We start from the raw sequence: 27,406 nt of genomic DNA, 5'->3' as shown, positions 1-27,406 counted from the left end.
AAGGTAGAGAAGTTTTAATGCTAAGTCTGTTTTCATTGTAAGACTATTGTTTTGTTTAGGTTTAGTAAATGTCTGTCAGTGTTTGTGCTATAAAATTTGAAATAAAAGTTGTAAATGAAATCCAGATATCTGTAGTCATTGTAGAAGTAAAGCATAAAACAAGTATGCACACAGAGATTTGAACAATTTCTATAAAATGGGGAGAAATAGCCAAGTAATGGGACACTGGAATGACTGAGTGGGCGGGGGGAGTGGGTGGGGCATCATCGGGGTGGAGCACTGTGGGCGGGGCTTGGGTTTGCACCCCCCTGCAAAAAATCCTGCGGGCTCCCTTGGTTGGCACCTAGCTTTTCAAAATAAAGCTGTGGTCAAAGGACAGCTAGTGAGACTAGCACAGATAACTGATGACATTACTCTTCAGGTGGAGGTAGTAGATAAGTTAAGTAAGTTTCAAAAAAGAGGATATCCATCTGATTTACTCTTGAAAGTGAAGGACAATGTTTTTGACAAGAGGAAGAGGGGGATATTTGAAACATAACTACCAAGATTTAAAGATGGTCAACGAGGACTAAATAGTCACATACCAGTTAAGCAGACAATTACTAAAAACTATGATAAACTCTTTGTAGTTACTTTTTCTGTTGATGCTTATGATATAGTGGATATTGTTAAAAATAATTGGTTAGTTATTACATCTATGAATGAACTGAGTTTGAGTTTGGGTAACTCACCAAAAGTGGTCTTTCATAAAATAAATGCATTAAGGAATTAGTGGAAAAAAGTTTTTTACACAGGGGAGAATCAAACTAAAGGAATGTTTAAATGTGGTCATTGTAATCAATGTCAGTATGTATTAATGTGCAATTATTTCAACATTATCAGTAGGAAGTTTGTTATTGACCACTGTTTCAATTGTGAATCAACTTGAGTCATTTACGTCACTTTATGCGATCTTTGCGATGCATTTTATATTGTAAAAATTTCCCGAAAGTTAGAAGATAGGATCTATGAACATACAAATGATATAGTGAGATCTAGAATGTCTAATGCCTTATTTAGACATATTTTCCCTAGCTCCTGATCATAGATTTCATTTTGTTGTTTTGGACAGGGTAGTGAAGGATCCTAGGGGGTTTATTGTAGATGAACATCTAAATAAAAGGAAACTCATTTGGATTCTTAGACTTAAAGCTATGGAACCTCTGGGGCTCATTGATGCTTGTTCCATAACATCATTATTAAACCTTAAAAGTTTAGACGGTTAAGTTGGGTAGAACCTAATACATCCCGTTAGTCTTTTTTTTTCTTTCCCCTTTTTTTATGTTTTATGTTTAATTGCTTGTTTGCTTAATATATGCTCTTGTATCTTTTTTATTGGAATGTTTTACATTTTTATACTATATACGTTTTTATTTTCATTCAATATTAGTTATACACATGCTATACAAGTTTCATATGTTTTACATATTCTCATTTCATATATTTTTATTATTATTTTTAATGAACATTCTCACTGAATTTTTTATTGCATAGCTATAAACCGCCACCAGTACCTACTCAGTCAATAATGACAGATGCCTCAGACTTTGCTTGGGGGAGCTGTGTCCAACAGGTAAAATTGCAGGGTCTGTGGAACAAACAAGATAACTCAAATTACATAAATGTCAAGGAAATGATGTGTCTTATAAATGCTTTCATATCTTTGAACCATCTTTAGATTCCAGTCCCTTTGCTAATAATCATAGACAACACCGCAGAGATGTATACATAAACAGGAAGGGACCAGGTCTTACCCGCTTTTGCAGACTAGCTTTGATAGCTAAGGTTCTAGCAACTCAGTTTATTTTCTCTTCAGGCAATATAAATTTCATCAGAGCAAAACCTTGTTGCAGACAGGCTTGAGCAGGGCCATGACAAGACAGACTTTTTATTCATGAAAATCTGTCCTGTCCTTGAGAATGGATAGGATAGATCTGCATAAATGGAAATTAAATGCTGGGATCTTCCAAGAATTGATCCATCTGTGGGAAACTCCTCAAGTAGATCTGTTTGCCTCCAGTCAAAGCAAACAGTTAAAGAAATTCTGTTCCAGGTCCCCACGTAAGCAGGCCTGGAAGATTTTTTTTTCATTCCAATGGATGTGAATATTCCTGTATGCTTTTCCACCCTTTTTTCTGAAAACAAGAGGTCCAATGTTATCCATTTTGTCGATTCAACTTAGGGACTCGGACCTGACATTGCTATGGTCTTGGCAACTTCAAACTTTCAGAGCCAGGGCTCTGACTCCTCCCCTACCCATAATTCCCTCGCCATTTTCAAATTACCTCATATCTCATTTGCATCTTCAACCGAATGGTCTCAGAGGCTCAGAGCTCATGTTTTGGGAGAAGTACTTTTCACTTCTGTACTTCTTATACCACTAGGACTTGTTTTACATGTGTGTATGTATGTTCAAATATGTATATATATATATATATATATATATATATATATATATATATATATATATATGTGTGTGTGTGTGTGTGTGTGTGTATATATATATATATATATATATATATATATATATATGTATGTAGGAACATTTTATAATCTTGAAATTCTGAAATGCCGAATTTCAGAATCCAAAGATCATAAAGCTGAAAGTTCTAAATACCGAAACCCGAGAAGCGCGAATTTCAAAATCCCGATGTTTGGAGATGTTGAAGTAGTGCTTCTGGTGTTGCGGTGTTTGAATGGAAGTTCAGATAAGTATGTATGTTTAAAGGTGTTGGTTAGGGGCTTTATTGTGTGTCAGTGTGTGTTGTGACTGTGATGTGTGTGTGCAAGGGGAATGTAGGTGTGTGGTAGTGTTTTCGTGTAATTGTCTGTGTAGTGCGACCCTGGAGTTAGTATATTTAAGTAGGGTGGGTGTGGGGAGTGTATCGGGGCTTGCCCCCCTGCTTGTATGTAGTGTTGGTTTGTGTGTTTATGTGTGTGGGGGGAAGGTGTGTGTTTATGTATGTGTGTGGTGTCTGGTTAGTGTAGGATTCACAATTTTAAAATTCGCTCTTTTGGGATTTCGGTATTTAGAGCTTTCGGCTTTATTGTCTCGAAATTCTGAGATCTGGTATTTCAGGATTTCGGGATTATAAAGTTAATTACATATATATATATATATATATATATATATATATATATATATATGTATATGTATATATATATATATATATATATATGGGTCCCATTCAGGTAATCAGAGTTTCAGAACTTCTAATCTCATATGGCCAAAATCATATGATCGAAGTTTTAAAACTTCAAACAGCTAAACGGAGATCTCCATGCAGTGTGGAACAGGAATTTTCCCTTTTCCTCACTGTAGTGCGATCTCTGAGTTGGTATATTTAAATAGTGTGGGGTGTGAGGGGTGCAAGGGGGCTTTCCCCCCCTGCATAAATGTGTATTAATTTGTTTTTGTTTTGTTTTTGTTTTTTTTTGTTTTTTTGAATGTTCGAAGTTTTAAAACTTCAGTCATATGGTCCCGGCCATATGAGATTCGAAGTTTTGAAATTTCCATCGTTCAATAGGGATCTATATATATATATACATATATATATATATAGTCTTCTCTTTCTTCTTTTCTTCCTTTCATCTCTTCCACTATATATATATATATATATATATATATATATATATATATATATATAATCTGTAAATATATATATATATATGTGTGTGTGTGTGTGTGTGTGTGTGTGTATGTATATAAAATTAGTTTCATCTTATTCTAGTATCTTTGCTGTCATAGTATTCCAGTTACTGTAATTGTTTGGCATTATTTGTAGCTAGTTTTAGTTTTTAGCTCTTTGTCCTTACAGCTGGAGTAGGTATTGTTACTGAATTAACATTCAGTGAGTTTCTGGACTTTATTAAAATGTTGGACAAAAGCTGTAAGAAATGTAGAAAATGTGGCCATAAAAGTCCTCCACAGGACCCTCACCCCCTGTGCATATATTGTTTGGGGGGAGCACACTTGAATACTAAAATGTGCTTTGTTTGGCCATAAAGATATTTAGAGCAGGAGAGACAGACTGACTCCTTCCTTTTACATCAAGGTCTTCAACAGTTTCTCATGCATTTTTGACCATGAGGGAGAAAGAAAAGGAAAAAGAAAAATATATGCTCCAAACTCAAAAGAGCATGCTAAAGATAAGACTTCTGAAAAGAGCATTGGAAAAGTCAGAAAACTGTCCCCAGGTCCCACAACAACAGTAGATCCAGCAGCAAAATTAATGAAGCCTTCTGATCTAAAGCCTCAGATCCACTGTCTATTTCCATCCTGGCATTTTCATTCTTGATCCAGTCAGTCTTCAACTCCATTCTCCCATTCTGCAACAACAGTCCATGGCTTTGTCAGTTGCTTCTTCCAGGTCTACCTGTCCTACCAGGAGTCTTGCCAGAGCTGACATCCACAGAATGATGTGGAAATTCCTCTGGATCCAGACACATTTGGGGGTCTTCCTGGCTCTTTTCCATTCTCAGTAGCTTGGCTCTGATGTCAGCCTCAGAGCCGAGGAGGGTCAGGGCTTTGGGGTCGATCTCTGTACCAGGTTTTAGTGAGACTTCCATGAATCCCCTCTCTTCTTCAGCTTTCAAGGCCTTCCATCAGTTCCTCTTAGGTTCAAGAGAAGAGGTGCCACTATCCTTTTCATATCTAATCTGACCTCAAACATATTCTCCTTCAGAATCTGCTCCATCTGGTTGACAGGGGCAGTCAGTCTCCAAAACTCTTGGGGAATTACTGTTTTTGAGTTCTCAGTCTGATTCAGACCTTTCGCCAGATATTCTCCAGTGAGAGGTACATACAAAAGTAGATGTGCAAACAGAAGCACTTGGATTCATCACCAGAATCTGTCAGGGAAGACACAGGTTTGGATGAAAGGAAAGCTTCCCCAAGATCCCCCTTTTCAGATATCTCTTTCAGAGAAATTATAGAATTGGTCAAACAGAAAGGGGATTGGTCCATGGATGCACCTTCCCTGGATGAATCTATGATTCTAGAAGCTTTTTTTCTACATCCTGGATGTTCTGTTTCTCCCCAATGCCCTTATTGATCTAGTGGCTAAGTGAACCAGGAAGGAACCTGATACAGCAGCGCCTATATCAAAGAAATCTGAATGGATTCCTATAACATAGATAAATAGACTTCACTGGAATAAGAGTCCCTCCATGGATGCCATGGTCATAGCAGCAGCCACAATGAATGATCTCTCATAGGAAAGTTCTTCTGTCCATCTCCCTAATGGGGAGTTTTCAACAGATTTGGAAAATGAACATATGCTTCAACGACCTTTTCCCTAAGAATCCTGAACTATGTGGTCCATATTATTTGGTTCTAAAGAGAATTGACCAAAGAGATTACCAATTCTCTTTCAGCCAGTTTGCCAGTGGATATTCAGAAGACAGTGGAATTCCAGATTTCTGAATTATCTTCTGTTTCAAGTGTCTTCTTGCATCTAATTTCAAATGCAGCTAATGGGACAGCCAGAGCAGCAGGTACTGGTTTAGCCTTATACCATCATGCCTGGATGTGATTCTGTGATTTTGTGGAGGGCCATAAGGCATCCTTCATTAATGCTACTTTTGATAGTACTACATTGTTTGGCCTGAAAGTTAAGGACACACTAACCAGAAGCGTACAAGATGTTAAGACTCTTTCTGCAATTGGAATCCATTTCTCCACTCTGCAGAGGACCTTCTGCAGGAATCAGAGAAGAGAGAAGAAAATATGGTTCTGAAATTCATAAGATCTTAGCCAGGATGCTTCTTTGGACAGACCTCCCCATAGCAGAGGAAGAAATCATTTCAGTGGGCATCACCCAAAAGGCAGAATCATGCTGCAAAATCAAGGATTTCATGGACCCTTTTCTGAGAAATGTTTCCAGTGCTCCTGAAAGGTTGCCTGACTGCTGCACTCTGAAGGCAGTTAAAATCACCTAACCCTACACACTCAAACTTCGTGGGCTATCACTTCAGTTTTTTTATAATAACCAGAGGATACTGAGTACCATTTCTTACAGTGCCTCAACCAAATCAAAGATTCCCTTAGTGCCTCCCAATCAGATGGAATCTGCAGCAGCAGAAGTAGGCAAGCTGTTGGAAAAAAGAGTCATCCAGCATGTCCCACCAGACCAGATAGGATCTCGTGTTTACTTCAGGTTCTTTTTAGTTCCAAAATAGACAGGGGACCTTAGGCTAATATTGGACTTAAGTCATTTAAACTGATGAAATTCCAGATGGTCACAGTTCAGTCCATTTTGCTCAAAAAGGATGACTGGCTGTACTCCATCGATCTCCAGATAAAGATATGCAGATGCTCCAGGTGATTTCTCCATTTCCTGCTGGTAGCCAATCATTTTCATTTCAGAGCTCTGCCCTTTGGATTCAGCATAGCCTCTAGGATGTTTACCAAATGCATGGGAGCAGTAACAGCCTACCTCAGACTGCAAGGGTTCCACGTGTTCTCGTATTTAGATGATTGGCTTCTCACTGCTCCAACCAAGGATCTACTAGTTCTTCAAACAGACCTCTTACTCCAGCTACTGCTCCTTCTGGGGATTACGGTAAACAGTCAAAAGAGCAGATTGCTCCTGGCTTAGAATTTGGAATTCATTGGATGCCACCTAAGACAAGACCTAAACACCACAACTCAGATAGCCACCTTACCTCTGCACAGGATTCATTCATGTAGCTAGGGATTCTGTCCCAAAGGTTGAATCAGATGAAAAATGACAACATCGTATAAGAAAGTTATGTACTTACCATAACAATAGATTCATGTTGTCCTATTTTCATCTCGTTCAACATCCCTCCTACATTCTCCTTCCAAATTATCACCTACAGCTCCTTGGAGAACAGGTATCAACAAGAGTCTACTTGTCTCTAATCTCAACAGGTTAGCTAACATTCTATTCATGTGTTATCATTGTCATTCCCTTTCTATTGAATTGTTGGGTCTATATTATATCATCGAACACTTAAAAAAGTGAACGCTGATTGATCGACCTAATTTAAGCGAAAGCTTACAATCTCGAACTGTCAGATCAACAATTTTTTCCCAGGGAAAAAAATCGCTGATCCAAAACACATACACACAACACAAGCACATCAAACAAACAGAAATCCACACATATACACCTAAAATCTGATACCTAACCCTACACTAAACTATGCACACACCACTAACTACCCACTTACCTTAACCCAAACCCTAACCCTAAGGTCCGTCACTATCGCACACTCACCTCACCCGCTCCCTAACCCTAACTCACTTAAATCTGCCCAAACCCTCATGTCCACTCAATCGCACACACACCTAACCCGAGCCCTAACCCTAACTCACCTAAATCACCCTAACACTCACATCCACACAATCGCACACTTACCTGAATCCGACCGGTAACTTTCCACCATAACACTGAAAATACCAAAGCAACAGAAACGGACAACCAAATTCTTTCCCTAGGAAATAATTCGAGTTTCTGCTGCTTCGATATTTTGCAGTTTCGCGAAAATAAGTTCGATCAATCAGTGTTCGCTTTTTTAAGCGTTCGAGGATGTAATACAGACCTGAATTGTTTTATCTATTTGTAATTTTATTTCTTTGTGGGTATATTATTACACGGGGAAAACATGATCTGAAGTAATTTGATAGTGGTGAGGGAATTATGGGTAGGTGAGGAGTCAGAGCCCTGGATCCAAATATTTGAAATTACCAAGGCTGGATCCAAGTCAGATCCAAGTTCTAAAAGTTGAATCAGATGAAAATAGGACAACACAGATTTATCATAATGGTGAGTACCTAACTTTCATTTCTTCTCAAGATTCAGAAGGACTCTACAGAGATAATTGTGGTGACCCGTTTTTGGCCCAGGCAACAGTGGTTTTCTCTTCTTTTGAAATTGGCCAAGGGAAATTACCACAAGCTTCCTCATGGAATGGGCTTACTCACATAAGATAGAGGGAGTTTGATACATCTTGTTCAACCTCTTCAATCAGTTGATTGGATGATAGAATTTTAATACTTTTTAAGCACCTTTTTTCCAAGGACAGTCAGCAGGTATTAAAGGAGTCAAAGAAACATGCTACTAGAAGATCATATATGGATAAGAGGAAAAGATTTTCTAGTTGGTGCTATTCCAAGAACCATGATCCTTTTACAGCTCAGACTCTTGTGACTCTTCAGTATTTGTCTGAGTTATTATTCTCTGGCCTTTCTGCTTCTCTGCCCTGGGATCCCCTTTTCCTACTTTACCTGTGAGGAAACAGTTTTTGAAAGGGGTTTTGCATGTCAATCCATCTGACAGACAGGTGGCACCTGCTTGGGATCTTAATTTTGTTTTAGAAAAGCATACACTATATTCTTTTAATCCAGCTCACTAGGCTGATTTGAGCTTCATATCTTGTAAAATAGTTTCTTATTGCTCTGGTTTGTGCAAGGAGAGTATCTGAATTACAAGTCATATGTTAGGTCTTCCCTGTCTTATTTTCCATAAGGATAAGGAAACCTTGAGAACAAATCCTTCATTTATGCCTAAGTCAGGTGATTCATCGATCTCTTTTTCTTTCCACAGCCTAAAAATGAGGGAGAGAGAATTCTTCAAACTCTGGTTGTCAATAGATAGCTTATATGCTATACTGACAGAGCAAAACTCTTCAGGACTTCTGATCAGCTATTTGTCTCTTATGAAGATAAAAAGACGGGACAACCAGTATCTAAACAATTTCTACATGGCCGCTCCATGTTGTTACTTTTTTGGTATTCACACCATAACAAATAGCTAACAAATAAAGTCAGGACTCATTCTGTGAGAGCACAGGCTACTTCTGTGGCTTTTTGGTAATGGGTATACTCCAGAAGAATTCTAGAGGCAGCACCCCGGTCATCAGCTGTAGAGTAGACTTTATTAATATTATTCTACAAAGGAGCCTGGACTATGATCCATTTCCTTCTCCCTTACTTAAAATGGTCTGATTGAACATTGTACAGCATACATTACATGTTCAAATAGATCACTGCTGTAGTAACCCCTCCTTTCCTCCATCATCCTATTTTTATGTTGTGCCATGATGTGGGATTTGTGATTGCTATTTTCCTATCTTGCAGGGCTTTGGCCTCCTTATCTTTTAAAGAAAGAAAGTCCTGAGGTATTTTGCACACTAGCCATTGGTTTTATTCAGAGCCTCATGCTTACCTGTGGCTAGAAAATGTGGTAGGAGCCCTAAAGCTTTGGAAATCTGGTCTGCTGAGTCCGATCCTTGCCAGGAAATCCCTTATAGCTTAAAATGATTGCAGCAATGATCTGTTCAAAATTCCACTGTTATGATAAGTTTACTTAAACAACTGCACTTTCTGATATGCATATTTATACATGAGCATTTGTCATATGGAAGAGTCATTTTTGGTATGTTCTCATTATACTGAAGGCATAGGGGTAAAACTTCATTTAGTTGAAAATTTTTTTGTTAAAAAAAAATATATATATATATATATATATATATATATATATATATGTCTTTATATAATATATATGTAGATATATGTATGTATGGGGGCATATTCCATCACATGAAGGGCTGGGTATAGATCCCCTGTAAAACACATACACTCACTCATTTAATTTTATATTTTCTGTGTCTGTTGTAGAATATGTGTAACTACAGTACAGTTAATTAAATGATGTTTCATCCAAATGAAAATTCAGCTGCATGAAATTTCAGTCATTTTCATTCAATTTATTGTGTTAGAAGTAAATGCTTTCCATTCAAGTGACATATACCTACACTTATACACAACTGTACTTTTCTTTTTTGAAGATCAAAATGTTTTTGTCACTGATTTGTGGATGAGCACATTGCTACCTTAACTCTGAATGAAATTAATCCAGTATCTAACAACTTTCTTGGTGTATTCATGATAACTTCTATTGAGTTATTCATTGTTTTTTTCCCTTTGGAAGTGTTTGAAATTGCTCATAACAGTTGTTTACTAACAAATTAAGGTGTTTATTTTCGTATTGTTTTTCACTCACTGACATTTACCTGCATTTCTGTTTCAGAACTTTTTAGTCCTAGAAAGTCTAAGGCAGCACCTCCATTATTTACAAGAGGTACAGACTCTGATGACTCTGATGACATTATTTCCTCATCCCTACCTCTGCATCGAAAGGGCTCCTATTTTTAATATAGTAGCAAGTTCTTCCACATTATTAGGAAGTAGAAACTGGACTGAATGTTGATATGCTTTGATACATTTTGAAATTATGATAAAAAATGACAATGCTGCTATTAGTGTGCCTACCCTTTTTTGGAAAGTAAAAGCTGCTTTTGGATTGCATTATGCCCTAATTTCCATCACTAAGATAGACTTCTGATAAAAAAACGGATCTGAAATGTAGATGCTTTTTTTGTTAACAGTTGTAGGAATTGGCATATATTTAACAGCTGTTGCATGTAATAAAGTAAGTTAAGATCTACACTAGATGTGTATTGCATTTGTGTCAGTGTCTATTGTGTGTCATCAACCTGTGTTGTGGAGATGACAGTGAGGTTACAAAACTAAATAAAACTTCCATATATTGTAGCATTTTTCTTAATTATCCAAGTGACCTTGAGATGAAGTATGAAAACACACGTATAGTGTAGCTGACAAAGAGTTAGTTGCATTTGGAAAGAAACTTCAGACTAACGGTGGGTTGTAAATACAGTCAAGTAAGACTGGGATTAATCCTGATACCTTCTTTGTAACTTGTCCTAAGTTTTAAAATCTCTGGAGGATATTCATTGTTTTAGTACAGAATTTGTGTAGCAGTCTAATTGGCAGGTTTGACCTGAAAATGAAAATACAATCAGATTCAGAAATTCATTAATGTCTTAATAACCCTCGTGTTTTATATCACCCAGATTTAGTTTTACATATTGTTAATTATTTATGGTAACCTTTTGAAATGTTGTAACCTATTAGAACAAGTCCAGAAATGCAGAGACTGAATGGCCGAAAGAACGGACTTACATATATTAAAACCAAGATGACATTTCTCAGAATATTCCCTTTTCTCCGGGGAATGGCTATCTCAGAGTTGATATACAAGTTCATGAGTGCATGGGGGGGGGGTTGCCCCCCCCGCGAAAAGAGGTTTTAAGGAGAAGAGCAATTTTCAAAACTCCCTCTTCTCACATATTTTTGGCCTTTTGTTTCAGCTTGTCAGCAGTCAGCATGTCAAGTGCGAACATTTCAATAGGGACTCTTTATCTATACTTTGTTAATCAGGTTAGTCTCATTAGGCCAATGGTTTGTTTTCCGAGGAGATGTGTTGGTTTTCATAGTGACTAGGGGAAATTTGGCCAGGACACCTGGGAATTCCCCTACTCTTTTTGCACATAACTTCCATTTCCTAGCTCAGATACTGCTGGAAGGAGTTGTAAGTGACAGGGAACAAGTATCATTGTGAGTTTGTAAGGATAAAAAAGTTTTGTCTACATCAGAAGCAGTGTTTCTTCCATGCACAAATTACAGAAAAATACTGACAGTGTGCAAAAGTAGGAGTCAGGAGTGGAGAAGTATTTGTCTGAGGAGGAGAATGACGTGAGCAAGGGTAATCAAGTATGAGAATCAGGAAGTAGGAGTTTTATTATTCAAGTTATAGAGTTACAGGAAGCAGGAAGGTGTTGTGTACAAACACAACAGTTGATTTCCTTGATGCAACAGGGTGATCCTCCTCCTTGTGCAGTCAGTACTTTCAGCAGGGTGTGCTGTAGCAGACAAATTATTTGATGAAAATTATGGACTTTCTTTACAAAAAAAAATAATGAACAGATTATTCATGGGAAACTGGTTATGATGGTTAACAAAAATGTACAATAATCTTATACATCAGTTACAGCCTGATGTGGTTTGTCAGAATGAACTGTAACTGTAAGATATACAAGGAGATCTACAGTAAGGATTTCTCAAAAAAAAAAAAAAATAAAAATAACTGCACACAGATACTGTGTATGGGGCAATTTAGTTATTCCCTTGGGTTTTTAAGCCCAGGATGTCAGGACTTTTATTCTTTTAAGTTATGAAAGTTTTGTGACCTGACTTTTGGGGCATTTGTAGTCATGAAAACTTTTTGCAAGCATATGAAGGTGAAAAATACGATTGGAATGAATATTCCTTTACTGGACTAAAACACGGTTACTTATTTTTATCTTTGTTTTGTAATTTAGAAATTAAGTTTTTACAGAAGAAAATGCATATGAATATTTACTTTCCGTTTGTCAGCATGTTAAACATATAAAAAGATAATAGAGGTATATGGAATGGGAGATAAGAAGAGATATATGTTAAAAAAGCAGGAAGAAAATGTTTTACACCTCCCAAGTGTTTGTGTTGCTGGTACAACAGTGGTGTTACATTATTTTTGGCAACCAGAAGCATGTTATTTGTGTTGGGGTTTGAACCATTTAATTAATGAATGAAAAAAAAGATGTCAGTATTGTGAGGAAAGGAATCTTTGCTGCAGTAAAAACTGTAAACAACTTTTGTAGGATATCTAAAGGCATTGGACATTTTTGGTTTGACTGTAAAAGAGGGAGTGTGGAAACCAGGAATGAGGAAGATCAGAAAAATGAGGAAAGGATAAGGTGAGGTAAACATTAATGTTAGACCAAATAAGAAGGAAAAGAGAGTAAATAAGAAAAAGAACAGGAAAGAATTATAGTAGAAAAAAGTGATTAATCTGTAACAAAAGGAATTTTAGTAGATGAACAAAATGTACTAGATTGTGTAGTTGCGATTGCAAGAGATCAAAAGTAGTACAGAAAATAGATTTAAAAATATTCAGGTATGGAGCAATCTGAAGATGAGTCAATGAAGATTAATAAAGAATGTAACATAATAAAAACTATAGGAGAAACTGCTATGGCAGGGAAAAGAAAGGTTAAAAACATCTCTCCAAAGGTTAAAAGAAAGGGAAAAAAGAGGTATCAAGCTAATATCTATGTGTGTTAATAGCATTAAGAATGATGCAACACATATTTATATGTTAACACTGGGACTGCAGCTTGAAGCAGATGTTATTTTACTAGACACATTTTTTTCTGTGTGAAGGAGACAGGATTCAGACAGAAATATTATGAAGTACTAAGATTCTGTGGAATCTGGGTCCTGGTATATGCTCAGGAATGTCTTTTATTTTAAAATGTGAGCATATTGTCATAATTAATTTCACTGTTAGAAATACAAGAATTTCTGTTATGGATATAATGATCAGGATTACAGGATTATAGGATTGTATGCCTATGCAGACATGAAAGAAAGTGAGAAATTATTTGATAGAGCTAAAATTATATGTAAAGTAAACATGGGCATAATTTTATTAGGGGATTTCAACTGTAATACTGGGGAAAAACTAAAAAGATTATACAATATATTAATAAAATAATGGGAGTACCGAGAGTTGGAATTTTGTTTTGGGGAAAAGAAAGGCACTATACATACAAGACAGAGTTTTCACAAACTGCAATATATTTTATATTCTTATCAGAGGATATTACAGAAAGAGAAGGGGGATTTGGGTAATGGGTTTTCAGATCATTCTAGACTGGGCATTTATAGATGATACCAAAATAGAGGTAGACAGGGTACTTCAAAATAATAGGAAAATTAGTGAACAAATAATTGTTGAATGAGGAAATGAAAGCATTATGGAATGAATAGTTTTACCATGAGAGATTTTTATCAATTATGTATGGAATGGTGGATATTTTTAAACAAAATTATAAGACCATGTATGCAAAGATGGAAATACATGTTATCACAAAAGAAAACAAGCAAAGCTTCATGATGGTTTAAGATTTGTACAATACATTGTAAAGAAATGAAAATCATTGCATGTAAAAAGAAAAAGAATTATATGAGAAAATGGTGGAGTTGTTACTCAAATAGAAGAATTATTTTAAAGAGAGCAAACATTTTTTTTACCCTCTTTGTTGAAAGTTGTAAGAAAAACAGATATTCTAATTAAAGTAAAGTGAATTAAGATGACAGATGGTGGTAAGTCGGAAATAATGGCAGTCATAGTGGATATTTTGAAAAGAAAAATTACAGGAAAATGAATTTTGAGAATGAAATCCAGTGGGAGTTGTCTATTTTAAGAAAGAAACTGTGGTAGATGTTAAAATGTATTAGCATTCAACAGCTAGAAAATGTTTTAAGTAGACAAATGTAAACTCTGTTCTAGGAATTGATGGTGTGGGATATAATATAGATAAAGACAAAAAGTATTTCGGCAATAGTTAAATGAGTAGAAAATTAAGAATTTTAGAAACATATGTAAAGATGCATTTATGTTAATTTGGAAAAGGAGGATTGGTGTGAGAAAAAATTGGAGACTGATTAAACAGTGCGGATTATAACATATTAATGAAGATAATACAAATAAGAATGGAATGGCATACTAAGTGTAATACTTATTGAGGGCTTGTATGGAATAAGTGGGAGAAGAGAGAATTATACAAACAGAAAATGAGGTAAATTTATGAGATGCAGATTTGACAAAACCTTATAAATTGTAGAACAAGAACAAGTATGGAAAATTTTGGAAAAGCATGGTTTGGCGTATAGAGTAATGCAAATTTTCTAAGCAGCTTCTAAGGTAAACCAAGATAGTGTATTAGTTAATGGGAGGCAGAGTAGAAAATTTAATTTTAGAAGATGAGTTTAGCAGAGCTACCTATGAATGGTGTCTTATTTTCAATAGTTATGAATAATGTTGCAAAACATTGGAGTGGGAGCTATAAAGAAGCAACTTTTTGGGTTGGAGATGATGATAAAATTCCAGTATTTATGCCAATATGATCTTGTTAGCCAAAAATAAACTGTGGATTATATGAAATACCAAAGATGTTCAAATGTATTTCAAGGCTGTAGAGCTTCTATTAAGTTTGGAAAAATAAAGGTTTAGGAAATGTGACTCAACTGGAAGGGATATATTTTTCTGAGATTGAAATAAAAGTTCTGAGAATTAGGTCTGGTATGAGAAACTTTATTGATAAGCAGTGAACAGTAATAAATCAAGATATTTATGATGGTATGTTATGGAGGATGTGTATATTATCTTTTAAGAAAAAAAGTATATTTGGTAAATAGTGTTGTGTTAGGTTAAGTTATGTTATATGGAAAATATGTATGTGTTTTCTGGGAATAAGGGGACAGAATTGTTGCAAACTGTATTTACTGTTATATGTGGTTCAACACTGAATCCAATAAGGAAAATAATGTTATATAATAAGTGAAAAAGCTGAGAATTAGGTTTAATAAATTCAGTTGTATACTTCTCTTCAATGCAGTTGTATTAGGTTATACAAAACATGAAGTATGGTAAAGAAGGAATGGTTGCAGAGATACAAAACAATGAAGGAAGGTAAAAGAATAAACAATTAGAAAGGATATTTTGAAATATCACAATGAGATTAGGCTATGAAAAAGTATATTAATTATATTAGATGATGAGATTAAGATTAACTATATTGTTATGTGAATACTTTGGAAGTATATTATTGTGTGGATCATTGGGAAGGGAAGGATGCAAATATAAAGAAGGCTATTAAGTACAGTTAAAAAGGTATATAGGCAAATTACTGCTGCAAGGCTTTGTATGGAGATTGCTTTAAGACAAGCTCCCAATTAAAGGAGATATAGAGTTTTTTCCCAGACAAAATTGTAATATATGTGCATCATTCCCACTGCTGCAGTAACCTATGGGTTGTGTGTTGCCCAAGGCACAGCAACTGGCCAGCATCCAAAAATCTCAGAATTCCTCCCTCAGATTCACTCTGACTGCAGATTTTCCAGTCCTGAACAGGGAAAACCAGTAGTAATAGTAGATAATTTTCAGTACTTTCTTGCTGCCTCACGAAGAAGCATCTTAGAGACTCTACAATTGCAACAGCCAACAGTTCATCTTTTTTCTCTGGCAGATAAAGCCCTATTTGGGAAACCCTTCCTCACCAAAGTTAATTTATTTATTTACTTTTACTGTTACTTAAATGTATTTATTTTATCTAAAAAAGAAGTATAGAGTTCCCTTTGAGACACCCCTCCACACAATTGTTTTATACATATATCTATGTAGCTTTGCTATCAAAATCTTGAATGCAGATTCTCTGCAGACGGGATATTGGAAGACAGATGGCCGATTGCCATGTTGCTGAGCGTTACATGCACAATAGTTCATATCAGTGAATGCCACTGTGCATTCGCTGATATGCACTCAATCTAATGACTAGAAATCACTGTACAGTGCGGATTGGGACATTTATCCCTTTCCACACTGTAGTGCGATCTTAGAGTTGGAATATATAGTTAGAAGGGGGTGTGGGGAGTGCAGGGGGGGGTTTCCCCCCTACAAAAACATGATGTGAAGTGTAGGAGTTCCACGTAACTGAGCTTCTATATGAACATCAAGTTCGCTCTTCAGCAAAAATGTTGAATCTGCTAAATTCATTCAGCAGATTTGACATTTCACCCAAGTGATATTTTGGATTCTGCATTTTTGTTCAAGGTTCAAAATTAATTTTTTTTAAATTTTAAGATTTTGATAGTAAACCATCTATATATATATATATATATATATATATATATATATATATATATATATACATACACACTTTACATATATATATGTTTAACAAATGCTGTTTGCTTTTATTTTTTGCAGTGCTTCTGATCATTTAAGAAACTTGATATTTTTCTATTACCATTTGATCTGATGTTTTCTCTTCTGTTTGTCAGTCAACCGATGGTTTTCAGATCCTTCCTTGGATCAAATTTCAGGTTTTTTTCAGAAATTTGGATATGTAGTTCATGCCACTCCCCTTACCCATAATCATCTCCAAACCCCAACATTACCTCAAATCTCATTTGCTGCTCTGTGTGTTGAGACATGGTTTCATGTCTCAGGCTTAAAAATAAGTGTGAGCCTTTTTTATTGGCTATTAGAGTACTACAGAATTTCCTTGATATTTTTTGTCATCATATCTTGTAACTCTACTTGTATATTAAAAAAAAGTTAATTGCAGCTGCTGTTGCCCTTCTCATGGCCACTGTAGCCTTTTCTTTCTGCTACATTTTTTCTCTACTAGCTTGCCTGGAAACTGTCTATACCGTTGTTGGTATTTTTTTTTTATCTTTACCCATTTTTATATAGGGTATTTTTCATTTACTGTTGGTATCCTTCATTTTCCCAATGTAATTCTTTTGTACTACTTCAATGAAGTTGAAGTGTGGTTGTTGTTGTTGTTATTTTTTTACCGTGGTGGATAAACCAACAGATTTTAAGAAGTGTATTTCTTATGGACATAAATTGCCAAATTCCAACTTTCACAGTAAGTGTGTGTATTGTTTGGGGGCTAACCACTTAGATGAGGATTGTGACATCTACACTGCCTTTGGACACATGGCAGTAGGTGAACATCAGAGCAAATTAGTCCTTAAAGGATTCATTCTCCCTCCTGCTCTGTCGGTTGCCTCTGAAGCTTCCCCATCCAGAAAAAAGCCTTTGGACAAGCACAAAGAGAACACAGGAGATAAAAAGACAAGGCTAAAGAATGTAGGAAGCAATCCCCTGACCACTCTCCTTCAGCTCTGATAGCTAAGGTGTCTAAGGCCTCAAATCCATCTCCTCCCTTCGATCCATGTTCTGCCTCTTCCAGGACTTCCTCTAGTAGGAAACCAAGATTTTCCCTAGAGCCAATTGCTTCTAAGTTATATTACCCCTTTTTGCAGGAGACACTAATCAAGAGTGCTTCTAGACTCCCTTCATCATCTTAGTGATGAGGAAATTCTGCAGAACCCAGATTCATTTGGGAGTCCTACTTGCTCTGTCTCCCACCAGACCCATGATCTTTAAACCATCTCCCATGTGTATATTACTACTCCTACTCTGATCCATCCACCAGTTTCATAGACCTCTGACCTGAGACTCCCAGGATTGCCCTCATCATATCTGAAGTTGTGGATTTCTTTGACTCCAGCAACTTGTCTGAGTCAGTTGGCTCCAATATCATCAGGGCCAAATGAATCTCTGAGCCGAAGCTTCAACACCAACTCTAGGGGGGTGGGCTAGACCCCAAGAATTCTGGAGCCATCACTTCCCTTTGGGGCTTCGACTTGGCTCCATCTTCAGTCTTGAAGCAACATCAGGGAGATACTCTTGACCATCCTGGCTTCGAGCAGTTTTTGGTTCTCCTTTGGTATGTGTTTTTGAGGCTATAAAGAGAGCTCTCTCCAAGTCAGGAGCCTGGACATCCTTGTCACACTCAATTTCACCCCCTCCACAACTGTCAGCCCTGGGTCCTGATCCTATTCACTCTGTCCCATTAGGGCAGACAGTGCACACTAGCTTTGAGACAGTCCTAGTTTAGAAACCTCCAGTCATACTTACAAGTCTTTTAAGGATTCCCCTTGTATAAGCTCCTTTGAAGCATAACTGGAAGAGGAGTCATGTTGATTCCCCGCAGGAGTCGCTCACAGAACATATGGATTTCAATGAAGGGAAGGGGTCCCCCAGATCACCCCTTGAGGATGTTTCCTTTGAAGAAATTCTTAAATTGTTGAGACAGAAAGGTGTTTGGTCTTATGCAGCCTCTTTTCAGGAAGAATCCATTTTCCTCAAAGCTTTTGGCACTTACTCAGCTACTTCCGTTGTGGTCCTCTCAGATGAAGAGATAATTGACTTCATTTCTCACCAGGCAAAGAAGGAACTGGATGTGGTGGATTTGATTCTGAAGAAACCCAATAAGTATTTAGTAGCCCTAAAGACCATGCTCATTGGAGCAAACACTTGGCCGTGAATGCTATGGTGGTATTGGCTGACACCAAAAAGGAGCTCATTGAGGAGAGGTCATCTGTTCACCTTTCTAATAGAGAGTCAAGAGCCATGGACAAATATGAGAAGAGTCCTTATACTTAAGTGACTTTTGCCTTGAAATTGTTGAATTACTTGGCACACATGACAAGGTTTCAAAGGGACTTGACTAAAGAAGTTTGCAAATTCCTCTTTGGATCCATATCTGCAGAAGACAGGAAAACTGTGGATTCAAAGCTGACTACCCTGCAATCCCTTTCTAATGCCTCCATGTATTTGATTTCTAATGCAAAAAAGGTGGGTTTTTTTGAGCTGCAGGCACAGGCATTATGGTACAGAGGCATGCTTGGATGCACTTGTGTGATTTTGCAGAACCATTTACGATGTTCTTCATCAATGCTCCTTTTGATGGGTCCACCCTTTCTGGCCCCAAGATCATGGACACCCTCAGGAGTGAAAAGGATGTGAAAATTCTTTCTGACATAGGAATATGATTTTCCAACCCTCAGAGGACCTTTTCCAGGAACCATAAAGGAGGTAGAAAAATGTGCTTCTATAAGTTTTCAAAGACTGTTGTGGAGACAAATCCCTCCAGAAGGAGAGACGATACTTTAATGGCAGGCATTACATTCCTGGCAGAGGAGGACAGCAGAAACAAGGCTTTAGAGGTCCAGTCACTGAAAAGTGTTATCAGTGGTCTTGAAAAGTTGCCCAGCACCTGCACACTGAAGAAGTCGGTGGTGCTCATCTCTCCACCCAGAAGCCTGGACATCCATCACCAAAGATGTCTGGGTCCAGTCAATCATCACCAGAGGCTATCATATCCCCTTTCTTTACCCACCCCCTATAACAAAGAAATTACCCAGTGTTCCATCCCACCAAAGGAGAGCAACGGCATTGAAAATAGAAAAACATTATCAAAAAGAGACATCCAGGAGGTCCCACCAGATCAACTAGGGTTCAGAACTTATTTGAGGTTCTTTTTAGTGTGAAAAAAGAATGGAGACATCAGGCCAGTCCTGGCCCTAGGCTATATAAATCTGTTTATCAAGCACTCAAAGTTCCATATGGTCACAGTACAGTCCATTCTCCCATTACTGCAGAAGGACAGTTGGATGTGCTCAGTAGACCAGCAGTATATGTACTATTACATCAAAATAGTGAATGCAGAAGGTTTCTACATTTCTGGCTGGGAGCCAGTCATTTCCATTTCAAGACTCTTTCCTTTGGTCTCACCATAGCCCCTCCCCAGATGTTCATCAAATGCATGGCAGGAGTTGCATTTCTTCTCAGACTACAAGGGTTCCAAGTGTTCCCCTGGCTGGAAGTTTGGTATCTCACCACTCCCACCAAGCATTTCTTAGGCCACACCAGGGATTTCCTTCTTTGATTTTACTCTAAACTAGGCATTACAGTGAATTACAACAAGTTGCAGCTATCCCTAACACAAGTCCTGGAGTTCATATGTGTACACTTGGACACTACCTTCCAAATAGCAAGACTACCACAACCCAGGTTGTCTGTACTATACTACAGAGTGAAGCCTTACAACTGCTTTCCTTTCAACCCCCTCTGTCCAGGTTGGTCCTACAGCTTCTGGGGGTCAATAGCAGCATCTATCACTCTTGCTTTCCTAACAAGATTTTATATGAGGGTGTTGCAGTGGACGTTGATGGTCCAGTAGTCAGGTGCTAACCAATGAACTTTCCAGTTCATCTTACCAAAATCTGCAGAGAACATTTAACTTGGTGGATCCAGTCATTCAAGGTTTCTCAGGACCACCCTTTTGTTCCCCTTTACCCAGTGCCAAGATGAACATGGATGCTTCCCAGTTGGGATGGGAGGGCATTATATGGAGAAGACAGTCCAAGGCAAGTGGTCCCCTTTTGAGTCCAGTCCTCACATCAGTGTCTTAGAGATGGGGCAGTTCTCTTAGCATTGCAGGCTTCCAAGACATCCTCTCTCTAGGGATGATATCCATTCAGACAGACAATATGTTAATGGTCTGGTACATCAACAAACGGGAAGGGGAACATGCTCCTACCCCTTGTGTCGAGAAGCGATGAGAGTGTGACAGTGCACAGTTTCTACTGACCTCTTTCTAATAGCAGTGCACATACTTAGGAGGTCCATCGTCTTATCAAACAGGTTGAGCAGGTCTATCCTAGTACCTTATGAGTGGTCCCTCAATCCAACAGTGGGGAAATTGATTTTTTATCAATGGGGCCAACTACATTGCGGTCATTATGCTTGTCCCACCAATTCCAAGTGTAGCAGGTTCTTTGCCCTGATTTCTCCAGGGGCAGAGTCACCAAGGGACACTGTGCTCCATAATTGGTCCTCTAGTCTTCTTTTCCCATACCCACCAGCCCCTCTCATCCCAAAATTTCTACAGAAAGCATCTCAGAGGAAGAGCATCCTCATTGCCCCATTCTGGCGGCAACAAATGTGACACCCCTTCCTTTGGCCTCATTTGATACACCCTCCTTGGGTACTGGATCCAAATCCAGATCTCCTGTCTCACCTATCCAGGAAGCCCCACCTGGACATTTCAGCTCTCAAGGTGACTGCATAGTTTCTCCACTTCTATTGATTGTTAGGTAGTCCAGTCTTTCCTCTAAAGTAGTACATATTCTCACATCATCTCAGAAAGACTCACCTAGGAAGAGCTACAAAAGTAAATGGAAAAAGTTTTCCATCTGGATTTCTAGGAGATGTTTATACCCCTTTTCCACCCCTGTATCAGCAGTGTTAATGTTCCTTGTTCAGTTTTCAAGATGGAGTCAGTTATTTTATGATTAAAGTTCAGCTTGCTGTGATATCTGATTTCCACATGGGTGAGAATCAGGCCTCTTTGGTTTCTCTTCAGCTGTGTAAAGCCCTTCTCAGACCACCTATAAAAGACCCCACTCCTCCTTGGGACCGTACTATGCTTCTGCAAGTGCTAACACAGTCTCCATTTAAATGAGCAGCCAAAGTGGACCTAAATTCTTGTCATGGAAAACTATTTTTCTGGTGTATATTACATCAGCAAGAAGGGTATCTCAGCTCCAGGCTTTTTCTTATCAGCCACCATATATAATTTTTCATAAAGACAGGGTTTCTTTACACTCCAGTCCATCCTTTCTTCCTAAGGCGGCATCACAGGCAGTGCTCAATCAATCTATTTATTTGCCAGTTTTCTTCCCTACTTGAGTGACGCCTCCAGGTGCATCTGCAGTTAACTCCTACTGACGCCTCTAGGCATCAAATATTGTCTGTTCATATTTACAGCAATAATTCCAAAACAATGCTATGTACAAGATTTTGTCTTAAACTTACACAATGGCAAACTAAACTGCATTAATATTTGACCTCTGTCTAAAGTGCAGGTAAATAGATATTAACTGTTGTTTTTATGATATTAATTTATATAAATATAATTTTCAGATTTTTCTAAATATCTCAACAACCAAGTAACACATACACAACTCCTTGGCTTTATATGAAAGCTCTCAGCTAGATGAATAAAATGCTGCTGACAGTATGTGTGTAACTTGAGTGGTTGCTGAAATATTTTAAGTTCTTTACGAAATATTACAAATGCAATAGTTATTGTGCTTACTGTGGCATATAAAATTTGGTTTAAGACGTAGAACCTATATAATAATACCACTTTAAAAATTGTTTGTGCTGAAGAGTTTACCATTTATACTTCTTTCATAACACCTATGGTTCCAGAGATGTAAACATTAGTTTGAAATGTGATGACATAAATTGATTCTATCAAAAGGCTTAGGCTCCACCCCTTGGAAGTTACAGTGCAAACTTAATGAACTCCATTGGAGTGAGTGAGTTAAAGAATATATGCTTCATTTATTGGATGTAGATAGCCAGTTGCGATTCTACCTTCACAGAATGAAGCCTTCAGGAAGTCAGAATAATTATTTGTCCTATCGTCAAAGCAAAATTGGGTCAAGCTGTGTCAAAAGTTGCATTGGCATGATGGCTGGCTAGCTGCATTTCTCATGTTTATAAGATCAAAGGTTTTACTTTACCAGTAATCCACAAAAACATATTCAAAAAGATCAGTTTATACTACTTCTGCCTTTTTTCCAGAACATCAGTTGACGATATTTGTGCTCCTGTTAACTGGTCCAATGTTCATACACTTAATGTTCACTACAAACTGGATATTTTTTCCAGGAATAAGGCAGCTTTCGGTTCCACCATCCTCCAGAATATCCTTACATGAAGACCACCCTGCAATTCAAGTAGCTAGTGACTCTGTCCCATCAGTTGAGGAAAAGACGTAAAAAACAACATCAGATGTAAAAGTTATTTACTCACCACAGCAGTGCATTTGTGTTTTCTCTTTCCATGCTTCCTCAGCCTCCCTCCCTCCTTCCATTTCCCCTTTCATTTCATGGAAGAGCTTCATTTACACTTTTGGTGTGCGCTTTAAGGCATATGCAATTTTGTTCTCCCTGCTACAGCTGTAGAGTAGACGGCCTGATTTCCTTTTTCTCCTCTCTCTATATCATATATGTGTATGTATATATATATATATATATATATATATATATATATATATATATATATATATATAGTTTACTATCAATAAGTTGAACATTGGTTCAATGAACGCAGAAAGTCAAACAGCAGGTAGTCAACTCCCGAGTTGCCGAACGATAAGAGATTAAGAGTACATATCACCAAATGCAAGTGTGCATTCGCTGATATGCACTTGATGTCATGAGTACAGTCATGGTACAGTGCGGAAAGGGAAATGTATCCCTTTCCTCACTGTAGTGCGATCTCGGAGTTAGAATATTTAATTTGCATTGGGTGTGAAGGGTGCAGGTAGACTTGCCCCCCTGCTAAACATGAATGACAGTGTAGGTGTATAACTTACATTTGCACCTACACTGTCATCATGGTCGAATTTGGACATAAATGTCAAATCTGTTGATTGCATTCAACAGATTCAACATTTTAACCTACTTAGTATGCCAGAAGTCTGACGTCATTTTTGCAGTATCAAACGTTCAGTATTCTGAACTTTGATATGTTCAGTAAACATATATATATATATATATATATATATATATATATATGTATATATATATATATATATATATATATATATATATATATATATATATATATATTTAGTGCCGCAGTGGTGGTGCTGCGGTAACGTTGTCGCCTCACAGTAAGACACTGACCGGTTCGACTCTCAGCTAGAGCGTCTTCTGCGTAGAGACATACGTGAATGGGCGTACCTTCATTGAAGGTTGTGCGTTAGGGCTGGCAACTCAGCATGTAAAAATCTACTGCCAATCATTAGCGGACCGGAGTTCCGCTGTGGCGACCCCTAACCGGGAAAAGCCAAAAGACACAACAACAACAGTACACAAACTCAATCTGCGATAATGTTGGGGTTTGGGGAGGATTATGGGTAAGGGGAAGAGCCTGAGCTAGGAATCATAAGTCTGATTCCTTTCAGCCACCTAACCCGGTCTGAAGCACTAATGGCGGAGGCATGTCCATATTCATTAAGGATATCCACGCCTCCAGGCTAGTTGCACAGCATAATGCATCCATGATTTTCCAAGTGCAGCTAACTCTGGGCAAGACCGCAATCCAAATTGTAGCTTGCTACAGACCCCCCACCATGCCCCAGGATTCCCACTCCTCATTTCCTGATACACTGGAAAATATTAGGGTACAACCCAACACCCTAATAATGGGCGATTTCAACTACTCCACCATTAACTGGGAAAACTACTCATGTACCAACTCTTTTCCTCAATGTTTTCTGGAATTCATAAATTCCAAAGCCTTGGATCAACTTATTCATACCCCCACCAGGGGCACCAGTATCCTAGACCTGGTCATTACCAACATGGGTGACCAGTGTGCCACACTAGAAGTCAATTCCTCATTGGTCAGATCCGACCACAAGCTAATCACCCTAGACATCCACATCCCGCCCCCATTAGGAAAACCGCCGTAAAAAAACTTCTCCAAAGCCATCTTCACACTTCTTAAGACAGAAGTGGCAAACTTCATGACACCCATGCAGACAGACAATAGAGGTATGACTGCTGAATCCTACACAAATGCACTTTATAAGCACTTACACGAGTGCATGAATTGTGCTATCCCTAACAGAACCAATATGTTATCCTCAGAAAAAGGAATCCAATCTGGTGGTCCTCTGCCATAAACAAACTATACAACAGAAGAAAGAAACTGTTGCAAAAAAGAGAAAAATCCCATGACTGGAGGAGCTCCCTGGTCAGCCTCAGTAAAAAGCTGAGATCCTTCATAAAATCCTCCAACGCTAATTATGAAAACAAAATTGTCACTGACTCTAAAGACAACCACAAAGCATTCTATAGCTATGTCAAGAATCTCAATGGCAACACTCAGATCTGCTCAGAGTTACAGTACAATGGCACTAAATATACAGAACCAACTGATATTGCCAACATACTGGCAGACAGGTTCAGTACTAACTTTACCCCCCTCTCACCCCCTAGAGGGCCCATCCCTATACTGTAAGAATGCAAAGTTCCTGTAATCACGGCTGCACAGGTAAAAAACACACTCGCCAAAGCCAAGAACACAGCATCCATGGGACCTGACAATATCCCAGGCTGCATTCTACACAAACTACAGAACGAACTGGCACCCCACCTAAGTACCATGTTCAGTCATAGCCTCACCTCAGGCTTTGTGCCCACTGAATGGTGCACTGCGATGGTTATCCCACTCCACAATGGGGGAGCCACGACGGACCCCGGGAACTACGGCCCCATTAGCCTGACGAGCCTGGTCTACAAGGCCATGGAACGTATCATCATGGAACTCATAAACAAAGACATTGGTAGTCTCCAAACTCTGAACCCCACCCAGTTCGGTTTGGTAAAAGGCAGATCATGTCTCCTAAACCTGACAGATTTCTTTGAAGCAGTCACCAAAGCCATAGATGAGGGTAAGGTGGTTCACACAGCCTATCTAGAACTTGCCAAGGCTTTCAGCACCATCTCCCACTCTGGAATTATAGATAAACTCACTAAACTAGGTATAAATCCCTATGTCACAAGATGGGTTGCCAACTGGCTCACAGACAGAACCCACACTGTGAAGGTAGCAGTCTCCAAATCCGACTTCAGACCAGTGACAAGTGGAGTACCACAGGGTTCAGTCCTGGGTCCTCTCCTGTTTGGTATCTACTTCTCTGACATACAGGCTAACACAGAAGGTCTTTGGCTAACAAAGTCTGCAGATGACTGCAAACTGGGAGCCATAATCGAAACTCCTAATGATGTGGACATCCTACAAAAGGGCCTCACTGAGACAGATACCTGGTGTCAAAGCCATGGCCTGAAGCTCAATGCCAAAAAGTGCATTGTCACCCCCTTTGGTAAAAACTCTTTACCCATGAACTACCACATAGGTGGTAGTCTACTTAACACTGAAAGTGTGATAAGAGACCTTGGGACACAGGTGGACAGTAGTCTTTTTTTTGATAATCACATCACCACAGTGGTCAAGAAATCCTTCTACGTGGCACACCTCATCACAAAAGGTTTCTCATCCAGAAAAAAAGAGGTCATTGTTCCCCTCTACTCATCACTCGTTAGACCCATTATAGAGTACAGTGCCCCTTTTGGTATGTACCTCACAAGACATCTACAACAACTGGACAGGCCACAGAAATACCTCACAAAGAGGATTACTGACCTCAAACAGATGCCCTACACAGACCGTCTCAAAAAACTCCAGCTTTACTCCTTCGCATATCGCCTACTCAGAGGTGATCTCTGCCTAACATACAAAGCTATGTCAAACCCAGAGCTGTTGGACATGCTCCACTTAACGAAATCCCAATCCCTCTGAGCTACACGCTGTAGGGACCTAAACCTTGTCACCACAATAAACAGAACATGCTGCATCCCATACTCTGGAACAGACTACCTATCTATGTCAAACAGAGCTCCTCATTAACACTCTTCAAGAAAACTCTTGATGATTGGATGGGAAATAGGAAATTCACCCCCTGGAGCACTTCTGTGGCTCTGCTCGACAGGGGAACAGGAAAATAATTTTCTTGGGTGGCGAAAGTCAGGGTACCTTTTTGGCTAGGCTTATATAGGCCCTAGGGCCAATAGCCTAGTACCTACCTATGAACCAATGAACCTATGAAAAACAGCCAAAGTCAGATCCCAGGACAGATCCAAAACCCATTGGTTGAGGAAAGATTTAAAGGGACAACACAGATGCATTATTATGGTGAGTACATAACTGTTGTTTTCCTGTCTAAGACCACTGTCTTTAGCCTCAGCTAAGTCAGGCACTTATTTGAATTAAGAATTTATATTGTATTAACAGGCAGTTTGTGTGGTGCTGTGTTTTTACTTAAGCAGAGACTTTGTCAGTGTGTGTACTTCTTATGTTAGTAGTTTGACAACTTACCTGATATTTTTCTGTCAAACTTGTTCTTAGTTCTGTAAAGTGCAAACAGG

The 27,406-nt window shown here is 38.3% G+C and overlaps 1 protein-coding gene across 1 annotated transcript in view; it reads left to right on the top strand.

Annotated features, from left to right (window-relative positions):
• The window catches only part of IQCE (IQ motif containing E), a 2,620,731-nt gene extending 2,610,217 nt beyond the window's left edge, over positions 1 to 10,514 (top strand). Inside the window, exon 24 of the mRNA XM_044089561.1 lies at positions 10,098 to 10,514. Within this exon, the coding sequence (XP_043945496.1) occupies positions 10,098 to 10,222 (125 nt within the window). The 3' untranslated portion in view covers positions 10,223 to 10,514. The remainder of the gene's footprint in view (positions 1 to 10,097) is intronic.
• The last annotated feature ends 16,892 nt before the right edge of the window (positions 10,515 to 27,406 follow it).

The sequence above is a fragment of the Protopterus annectens genome, chromosome 12.part0 (genome assembly GCF_019279795.1).
Source record: "Protopterus annectens isolate FY-2018-M chromosome 12.part0, PAN1.0, whole genome shotgun sequence".
Classification (NCBI taxonomy): Eukaryota; Metazoa; Chordata; order Ceratodontiformes; family Protopteridae; genus Protopterus; species Protopterus annectens.
The sequence above is the reverse complement of the archived record's forward strand: the minus strand, read 5'-3'. Positions and strand labels throughout refer to the sequence as shown.